At 45.9% G+C, this 10,819-nt stretch overlaps 1 protein-coding gene across 1 annotated transcript; it reads left to right on the forward strand.

Moving 5' to 3' along the window:
- Positions 1 to 228: 228 nt before the first annotated feature.
- On the forward strand, positions 229 to 1,574 carry LOC311118768 (plexin-A4-like; the record flags this gene model as incomplete). The annotated part of the gene is made up of 1 exon (XM_084193548.1): positions 229 to 1,574. A coding segment is annotated over exon 1 (1,254 nt), but the record flags the coding sequence as incomplete, so codon positions are not given.
- Between the last annotated feature and the right edge of the window lie 9,245 nt (positions 1,575 to 10,819).

Genomic DNA, 10,819 nt, shown 5'->3' on the forward strand with positions numbered 1-10,819 from the left:
TAATGTATGTCTCTCTTTTTCTGCTGCCTTATTGCCTTTTTATTAGTGCAGTGCTCTGTATGATAAATATGTCTGATACTCTGTATGATAAATGTGTATGGAGACTCTGTATGATAAATGTGTATGGAGACTCTGTATGATAAATGTGTATGTAGACTCTTTATGTAGACACGTGAATGTTGTCTTTTTGTGTTTCCCACCTCATATTTCTCTTCTCTTCTCCAGGTATAGAATGACCTCAATCCCAAGAGAGGCCTGATCACGGATTGGCTGAGAGTACTGGACTGAGCCCCTTCTAGCCCTCCCTGAAGCCCCGGACCATGGAGTCCCACCACACCAGGACACGGACTTCCTGTCTGACCCTATGCTGCTTCCTGTTGGCCCTGGCCCTCCCTCTCTCCTTGGCATCCAGGCCCCTCCCCCATGCCCCCGACGGCGCCGCCATCATCACCGCCTCCATCGACGCAGCCGAGGAGGAGGACTATAGCACGTTCAGCGCCGAGAACCCTGAGTGGAAGTTCAACCACGTGGCCGTGGACGAACGCAACGGCAACGTGTACCTGGGAGCGGTCAACCGCATCTACAAACTCTCCCCCGACCTAAACGTACAGGTGTACCACGAGACTGGCCCCGACGAGGACAACCGCAAGTGCTACCCACCACGCATCGTGCAGCCCTGCAGTGAGCCTCTATCTCTCACCAACAACGTCAACAAGATGCTGCTGATGGACTACCGGGAGAACCGGCTACTAGCCTGTGGTAGTCTCTATCAGGGCATCTGTAAACTCCTCCGCCTGGATGACCTGTTCAAGCTGGGAGAGCCCTTCCACAAGAAGGAGCACTACCTGTCCGGGGTCAACGAGAGCGGTTCGGTGTTCGGCGTGATCGTGTCGTACGGGGACTCCTCGCCCGACAAGCTGTTTGTGGCCACGGCAGTGGATGGCAAGCCCGAGTACTTCCCCACCATCTCCAGCCGCAAGCTGGCGCGCAACTCGGAGGAGGACGGCATGTTCGCCTACGTCTTCCACGACGAGTTCGTGGCATCTATGATCAAGATCCCGTCAGACACGTTCACCATCGTGCCTGACTTCGACATCTACTACGTCTACGGATTCGGCTCGGGTAACTTTGTCTACTTCCTTACACTGCAGCCGGAGATGGGGAACGGGCCGACCGCCGGCTCCTCCTCCGCGGGGCGGGAACAGGTGTACACTTCTAAAATAGTCCGGCTGTGTAAAGACGACACAGCGTTTAACTCGTATGTGGAGGTGCCCCTGGGCTGTGTGAAGGGCGGCGTGGAGTACCGGCTCCTACAGGCAGCCTACCTCTCCAAGGCGGGTGCCATATTGGGGCGCTCGCTTGGTGTGGGGCCCGACGATGACGTCCTCTTCACCGTCTTCTCCAAGGGCCAGAAGCGGCGGCCGCGCGAGGCCTCGCAGGAGTCAGCGCTGTGCGTGTTCGCCCTGCGGGAGATCAACGAGCGCATCAAGGAACGGCTGCAGTCGTGCTACAAGGGTGAGGGCACCCTGGACCTGGCCTGGCTCAAGGTCAAGGACATCCGCTGCAGCAGCGCTGTGAGTACCAAACACACACACACACACACACACACTACTTAACACCTACACAGACTACACTTAGGGCAGTGCTAACCAACCATTTTCACACCTCATCCATCGAATCAAGGTCTTGATGATTGACTCTGTCATTCAACATACATTTTGTTCACCACAAGCCAGTGTGGCGAGTATGTTGAATACAGTCCTATTTACCTTGTGTTACCAATGCTGGAATACAAGAGTAGGGATTCATAAGTGAGCTGTATTCAACTTGAACACTGTGTTAAATCTGTTCTACATTCTGACAATGAAACACGTAGTAACAAGAGGTGCATATTTAGGGGGTATTTATTTTGTTCTACTAAATGAAACGTGAAGGCTCATCACCCACACTACACAACAGTACCATAATGAGAGTTTTGTCTCACTCTGAAGGTATATTAGAGACGCCATGTTTCTGGGTGGGCTGCTGCACCATTGGATTAATTTGAAGTGTTAACCAGCTCCAGTATCTGTTTCTCTATTCCTCTTAGAGGTTTGGGCAACTCACACTCATAAGTAATTAACATAATTTACTTCACTCCTTCGTGGTATTAGCAATTCAATAACACATTTCAATTGATCTCTTCAGGTTAAATCACACGTCAACAGTGTCTCTCAAAGCAAAGCAGAGCTTTGATGAGACGCAACAGCATTTTTTAAAATTAGCTACCACTCCTCCTCAGGTAAAACGCAGACAAGCTGAAGAAACAAGAATTTGCCTTCCCCTGGAGAGTCCATTTATTACTGTGGTGAGATTTCACTGAATAGCAGTCACGGCCAAATTAATAGCAGTCAGGCAGGGTTCTCCACAGCTGCTATGCTGTGCTGAACATTAGCTAGTAAACAAACCCATCAGTGGGTCTTAATGCAGGGGACCTCGCCTCTTAGTCTAAAGAGCTCCCCTGCTATCTCTACTGTTCACTATAGTTTCCTGCAGTTTCACTCCTATAGAATTGACAAAGGCACTGCGTAAAGTCACACAATCTGCAGTTGTGTTGTGATTAATGTACTGTATGGATGTTTCTGGAAACGGTCTAAAATGAGGGATGACGTAACACTGACGTTGCGTTAGGTATCTTCAAATTCCTCCGACTTTTCTGGAAGACATGAGCTTGTTAGTGCTTGTGAGCCTCTCTTTTAGTTCATTTGGGGAGTGTCGAAAGTTGTACGGTCACAAAGATTAATTCATTCATTAATTGATCTGTGCTAGTGTGTACATGTTTGTACGGGTCTGACTGTACTGTGATTAAATACATGAAGTTGTCCCTATCGGTGCAATGACATGACTAATCTTAGTCTCTAGAGGAAGGCGTGATTCTCAGATTCCCAGATTCCACCCTTCTTCTCCTTTTACAGTTTGATTCAGAGGGACTATCTCAACTGAAGAACAGAGAACTTGTGTCATAGGCGTGCGGCGTGCTGCTCACTGTGTTTCCGGCGAGGGATAAATCAGTGGTGGCGTGCGCCGTCGTCGGGGGGTGGTGGTGGGAGGACACGGGGTTAGCGGTGAGGAATGGTGCCATTTCAGCACGTGCCGCAGTATGGCGACCTCAGTATAAATTAGAGGCGGGCGCCGTCACAAAGCCCCAGCCTGGAGACGGATGGCCCTTACTCTCCCCTGGCCGCTCTGTCACTATGGATACTAGAACCTTTTCCCTTAAAGGCAGGGAGAAGCACTTTGATTATATGGCAAAGAGGGAAACCCCCCCCCAAAAAAACGCCCCTAAACAAATTATGTCTGAAGGTTTTTTAAATGATTGATATTCAAGGAGGGGGGTTGCATAAATGATTGCCTGGTTTTACAGGGATATGACTTCAAACACATGTTCATATATAGAGGTACGCACACACACACACACACACACGCACACACACACACACATTAGTAAGTGATTAGAGGTAAATGGCGGGGCGTCTGTGTTGTTCTTGGATCTTTGCACAATGGGAACATGTTGTCTGACAAGATACAGAGATGGAGGGATGACAGAGACAGAGACAGAGAGAGAGAGAGAGACAGAGACAGAGACAGAGACAGAGACAGAGACAGAGACAGAGACAGAGAGAGACAGAGACAGAGACAGAGACAGAGACAGAGACAGAGAGAGACAGAGAGAGACAGAGAGAGACAGAGACAGAGACAGAGACAGAGACAGAGACAGAGACAGAGACAGAGACAGAGAGACAGAGACAGAGACAGAGACAGAGACAGAGACAGAGACAGAGACAGAGACAGACACAGACACAGAGACAGACACAGACACAGACACATACACAGACACAGACACAGACACAGACAGAGAAAGAAAGAGAGAGAGAGACAGAGAAAGAGAAAGAGAGAGATAGAGAACCTGCTAGCTGTGTATGTGTGGGGGAGATGGATGTCTCCCTAATATCACACTGATCATTTTACCCAAATCCTGGTTGGTAGTCTCCAATTAATTCCTCACTCTCTTTTCAATAATGCATGAAGGGGAACGCATTTTGAATATTGCCAAAAATGTAGTTCAAGTCATCATTCGCTTGCTTCCCTCCAAATGCAGTCACAGGCTCCAACCACAGGGCTGTGGTGTAGAGAGGAGAGAGACTGAATGGCAGAGAAGCAGCAGCTACTGTAATAACAGCTAGTAGCTTTGGGTTTGTGCTCATATGAAAGTCTAATGAGGAACCACAGAACCACAGAGCGAGATCAAATGAAGGCCCTCTCTCTCTCTCTCTCTCTCTCTCTCTCTCTCTCTCTCTCTCTCTCTCTCTCTCTCTCTCTCTCTCTCTCTCTCTCTCTCTCTCTCTCTCTCTCTCTCTCTCTCTCTCTCTCTCTCTCTCTCTCTCTCTCTCTCTCGCTATCTCTCTCTCGCTATCTCTCTTTCCCTCTCTCTCTCTGGTTCTGGTTCTCTCTCCCTTTCAAGCTCTCTTGTTGTATTTTTGACCTGATATGTTTTCCCCCCAATTATAGAGAGGATGAACTGCCCCTAGGCTCATTAGAGTAGCTTGGCTGTAGAGAGGAGCAGAGAGGCAGACACATGCACACCCTTAATACAGACGATATATGCATGCACACACACACACACACAGAAACACACACACACGCACACACACACACACAGAAACACACACACACAGAAACACACACACACACACACAGAAACACACACACACACACACACACACACACACACACTAGAAGCAAAGACAATGGTCATTCACCTCAGCTCATTAGATAAACTCTGTCTTTGAAAGGAGTACCAATTTGTTTGATTGCCACTTTGTGTTAGGGGCACTCTAGAGTGCATATAATGCTCTTGTCTCTAACATCTTTGTTGTAGCAGTTGGTTTTTCAGCCAATAATATTAGCTGGCTTGTGAGGGCTTAATTGACTAGAAGTGAATTGCAGCCAAAAATAAGCAATTTATCAATTCATCATTAAAAAACTATTTAGTTGTAAGTGAAGTTATATATATCTGAAAAAGCATCCTGTAACATCAGTGTGTATCTCAGATACATGTGGGTTGTTAAATCTGCCGGTGAACTTAATGTTGGATTAGTCAAAGAAGAGTCCCTGTGGATTTGAACTTGGCAGCATGCAGCTATTTCCAGAGCAGATACAGATATGGAATTACAGAAAGGCTCAGAGGTAGAGGTGAACCACGCTGAATGCTCTGAGGTGATTGGATGTCCGATTACACGAAGCCACAGCCGATTGGCTGAAGCAGGCAGTAGTTTACTCTCAGGGATGTGATTGGTTTTCCTAGATGGTGTTGCTTGGATTTGGCGCCTTTCGATCGGATCGTATGAATGGAGATGTGAATGTATGGAGAGTTCTTACTCTATCCCTGTGCCAGCAGTAGGTGGTACAATCAATACGCTTTGTGCAAATCTCCCATTGACATCAACGCTTGATTTCCCCTACCCAAAAGTGTGTAACTCAAGTTAGGATTCATTCATAACAGCATGCCACCACATCAATGTCACAGCGACAGACATTTTAGGCTATAGGACATTTAAAAAGGTCTCTATGGTACATTTTTATTCCCCCTAGTGAGTCAACAGTGGGCCTATAGCTGTCCAGCACAGCCGTGAAAGTACCTATTAAAGCTGGATTTGTGAGGTCAGGCCTACTGCACCTCCTATCGGGAGAGGAGCAGCATCAGGACGGGAACAGAGGAGGAGGAGCCACGCTCGACTGAACCACATAATGCATGCTCAACAGTACCAGTCTGGGCCGGGTCCGCATCCATAGATCATAGTGAAGTGGCATGTGACCTATACAACAAAAAAAAAGCACCTGCTCGTCCTCGACATGTTCACCGTGTCAGCAGGAATGAGAGAAAAAACAAGACGCAGGATAGCAGTAAATTCTCTCCTTTCTCTTCTCTCCCTCACTCTCTTTCTCTCTCGCCTGTTTTGCTGTAAACAGCTGAGTGGTTTTCTCACCGCTCTAGGCTGCGTACAGAGAGGAGAGACAAGGTCGCGTGTACACCCCTGTCACATGACTGCGGTCCTCCTCGCCCTCACTCCCCACTTCCTAATGATCATAAATGACATGTCGTTAAGTAGCATGCTATCGGCTATTCTTCTACATTCAGAATTATTTCCAACTAATTAGATTATTCTACTTCGTCGCCAGTCTCTCGCAAGCCCCCTACCCCCACCCCCCACCCACTTCAAAGCAGCTAGGACAGTAACACTCATCTGGCCTAAGTTCATGTTTGATGTTCTTCTTTTTGATAATGGCTCTTCTCCCTTCCGTCTGATCAACCTTTGGATATTGTGTCTTGTCCGGGCGGCCTCCTTTATGAGTTGAGCGGTGATTGGAGTTTAATCAGCGTCGTCTGGTGATTCAGTCCCCTCCACATCCTCCGGATCTGGCTTCATTAAAACACAGTCTTGTTCCAAATGGCACCCTAATCCCTATATAGTGCACTACTTTTGACCAGGGTCCATAGTACAGTATGTAGGAAAACAGGGTGCCATTTAGGGTGCAACCACAGTCGTCTCTCCGCCGGCTTCCCATCCGCCTGCCACACTAATTACATCTCCATACATGATACTAGCCCACAAAAGGTCACAATCCATCACAATACATTATTATGGTATTAACCAAGTGTCTCTTCAACCAGCCGTTGCCAAAAAATTCAAAACAAATGTATCTTTATTTTTCTGCCTCTCGTTTTCTCGTTGTCTTCCGGCGCCGTTTTCGGATGTCTCAATTTCCACCCCGTTTCCCCTGAAATCAGTGAGTGTAATTTAGTTTAATTTGATTGTGTTCTCTACCCCATACAGATCTGTTGTTCCCCCATTGCTTCTGACAGGTGGGATCATACATAAACATGAATTATGGAGAATAGCGCAATATCAAGGCTGCCTCTCCTGTCTGTGAGGCAGACAAGCCAACACAACACAGCCAGGTAGTATTATTGACTCTATAGAACACAAAGACTAATATTGCATCTCTCTCCTCGGATAGAAGAGTAAATGTGTGGACGCACCACAACGCAACGCACCGTAAGCACACACACACACACACACACACACACACACACACACACACACACACACACACACACACACACACACACACACACACACACACACACACACACACACACACACACACACACACACACACACACACTCACACACACACACACAGACACACACACACACACACACACACACACACACACACACACACACACACACACACACACACACACACACACACACACCACTGTGTGGGGTCTGTTTGTGTTTGTGAACAGAGGCCCAGGACAAGCTTACTTAGGGGACTCTTCTCCAAGTTCATCTCTCTGTAGGTGATGGCTTTGTTATGGAAGGTTTGGGAATCGCTTCCTTTTAAGTGGTTATAGAATTTAACGGCTCTTTTCTGGATTTTGATAATTAGCGGGTATTGGCCTAATTCTGCTCTGCATGCATTATTTGGTGTTTTACGTTGTACACAGAGGATGTTTTTGCAGAATTCTGCATGCAGAATCTCAATTTGTTGTTTGTCCCATTTTGTGAATTCTTGGTTGGTGAGCGGACCCCAGACCTCAGAACCATAAAGGGCAATGGGTTCTATAACTGATTCAAGTATTTTTAGCCAGATCCTAATTGGTATGTCAAATTTTATGTTCCTTTTGATGGCATAGAAGGCCCTTCTTGCCTTGTCTCTCAGATCGTTCACAGCTTTGTGGAAGTTACCTGTGGCGCTGATGTTTAGGCCAAGGTGCTCTAGGGCAACGGTGTCTAGATGGAATTTGTATTTGTGGTCCTGGCAACTAGACCTTTTTTGGAACACCATTATTTTAGTCTTACTGAGATTTACTGTCAGGGCCCAGGTCTGACAGAATCTGTGCAGAAGATCTAGGTGCTGCTGTAGGCCCTCCTTGGTTGGTGACAGAAGCACCAGATCATCAGCAAACAGAAGACATTTTACTTCAGATTCTAGTAGGGTGAGGCCGGGTGCTGCAGACTGTTCTAGTGCCCTCGCCAATTCGTTGATATATATGTTGAAGAGGGTGGGGCTTAAACTGCATCCCTGTCTCACCCCACGGCCCTGTGGAAAGAAATGTGTGTGTTTTTTGCCAATTTTAACCGCACACTTGTTGTTTGTGTACATGGATTTTATAATGTCGTATGTTTTTCCCCCAACCCCACTTTCCATCAATTTGTATAGCAGACCCTCATGCCAAATTGAGTCAAAAGCTTTTTTGAAATCAACAAAGCATGAGAAGACTTTGCCTTTGTTTTGTTTTGTTTGTTTGTCAATTAGGGTGTGCAGGGTGAATACGTGGTCTGTTGTACGGTAATTTGGTAAAAAGCCAATTTGACATTTGCTCAGTACATTGTTTTCACTGAGGAAATGAACTAGTCTGCTGTTAATGATAATGCAGAGGATTTTCCCAAGGTTGCTGTTGGCGCATATCCCACGGTAGTTATTGGGGTCAAATTTGTCTACACTTTTTTGGATTGGGGTGATCAGTCCTTGGTTCCAAATATTGGGGAAGATGCCAGAGCCAAGGATGATGTTAAAGAGTTTAAGTATAGTTAATTGAAATTTGTGGTCTGTATATTTTATCATTTCATTGAGGATACCATCAACACCACAGGACTTTTTGGGTTGGAGGGTTTGTATTTTGTCCTGTAGTTCATTCAATGTAATTGGAGAATCCAGTGGGTTCTGGTAGTCTTTAATAGTTGATTCTAAGATTTGCATTTGATCATGTATATTTTTTTGCTGTTTGTTCTCTGTTATAGGGCCAAAAAGATTGGAGAAGTGGTTTACCCATACATCTCCGTTTTGGATAGATAGCTCTTCGTGTTGTTGTTTGTTTAGTGTTTTCCAATTTTCCCAGAAGTGGTTAGAGTCTATGGATTCTTCAATTACATTGAGCTGATTTCTGACATGCTGTTCCTTCTTTTTCCGTAGTGTATTTCTGTATTGTTTTAGTGATTCACCATAGTGAAGGCGTAGGCTCAGGTTTTCTGGGTCTCTATGTTTTTGGTTGGATAGGTTTCTCAATTTCTTTCTTAGGTTTTTGCATTCTTCATCAAACCATTTATCACTGTTATTACTTTTCTTTGGTTTTCTGTTAGAGATTTTTAGATTTGATAGGGAAGCTGAGAGGTCAAATATACTGTTTAGGTTTTCTACTGCCAAGTTTACACCTTCACTATTACAGTGGAACGTTTTTTTCCAGGAAGTTATCTAGAATGGATTGAATTTGTTGTTTCCTAATAGTTTTTTGGTAGGTTTCAACACTACTTTCCTTCCATCTATAGCATTTCTTAATATTATTCACTTCCTTTGGCTTTGATGCCTCATGATTGAGTATTGCTCTGTTCAAGTAGACTGTGATTTTGCTGTGGTCTGATAGGGGTGTCAGTGGGCTGACTGTGAACGCTCTGAGAGACTCTGGGTTGAGGTCAGTGATAAAGTAGTCTACAGTACTACTGCCAAGAGATGAGCTATAGGTGTACCTACCATAGGAGTCCCCTCGAAGCCTACCATTGACTATGTACATACCCAGTGTGCGACAGAGCTGCAGGAGTCGTGACCCGTTTTTGTTGGTTATGTTGTCGTAGTTGTGCCTAGGGGTGCATATGGGGGAGGGAATGCTGTCACCTCCAGGTAGGTGTTTGTCCCCCTGTGTGCTGAGGGTGTCAGGTTCTTGTCCAGTTCTGGCATTTAGGTCGCCACAGACTAGTACATGTCCCTGGGTCTGGAAATGATTGATTTCCCCCTCCAGGATGGAGAAACTGTCTTCATTAAAGTATGGGGATTCTAGTGGGGGGATATAGGTAGCACACATGAGGACATTTTTCTCAGTTGAGATAATTTCCTTTTGAATTTCTAACCAAATGTAAAATGTCCCTGTTTTGATTAATTTAATAGAGTGAGTTAGGTCTGCTCTATACCAAATTAGCATACCCCCTGAGTCCCTTCCCTGTTTCACACCTGGTAGTTTGGTGGATGGAACTACCAGCTCTCTGTAACCTAGAGAGCAACCAGTGGGTCCGTCTCCTCTATACCATGTTTCTTGTAGGATGACAATGTCTGTATTTCCGATTTCTTTGGTGAAGTCCAGATTCCTGCTCTTTAGACCAAAGGCAGATGACCTCAGGCCTTGGATATTCCAGGATGAAATAGTGAAGGCTTTGTGTTCCATAAAGTGTCTAATGTTGTTGGTTGTGTGGTTTGGCCTCAGGCCAGTAATTGTGAGCAGAGCCTGCTGAGCATCTGGTACATGCCATTGGCTTGGGCTAGTGTAAGAGTGGGTGTTGGGCCACTCTCTCTCTCTCGCTCTCTCTCTCTCTCTCTCCCTCTCTCTCTCTCTTTCCCTCTCTCTGTGTAGTTCCCTCTTCAATGCTATTCATTCTGACTGCTTTGGAACACTCCCCAGGGCTCTATAGAAAGGGAGCTAAATCTAGTGGGTGACAGCTATTTCACTCTACCAACCTATTCTCTCTCACATAGACACACACTGTATAATGAGCACTATTGAAACGGAGCAGTGTTAAAATGACTGGAAACTTCATTCAGAACAACTGTTTTGAATGCTTTTTATCTAAACAGCCACGCTAAGTGATTAGAGTCACAGATATGAGCATAGCTCCTTTAGGTCCCCAGGAGAGACTAGAAGGTGTCTATTGATAAGAATGGGGTTGTTTTCTCCTTATAAGCTCTATAAGCCCCTGTAACCAAACAGCATCTATAGAGTTGA

Source organism: Coregonus lavaretus (assembly GCF_964263955.1).
Source record: "Coregonus lavaretus genome assembly, contig: HAP1_SCAFFOLD_8477, whole genome shotgun sequence".
In the NCBI taxonomy this organism is placed as follows: Eukaryota; Metazoa; Chordata; class Actinopteri; order Salmoniformes; family Salmonidae; genus Coregonus; species Coregonus lavaretus.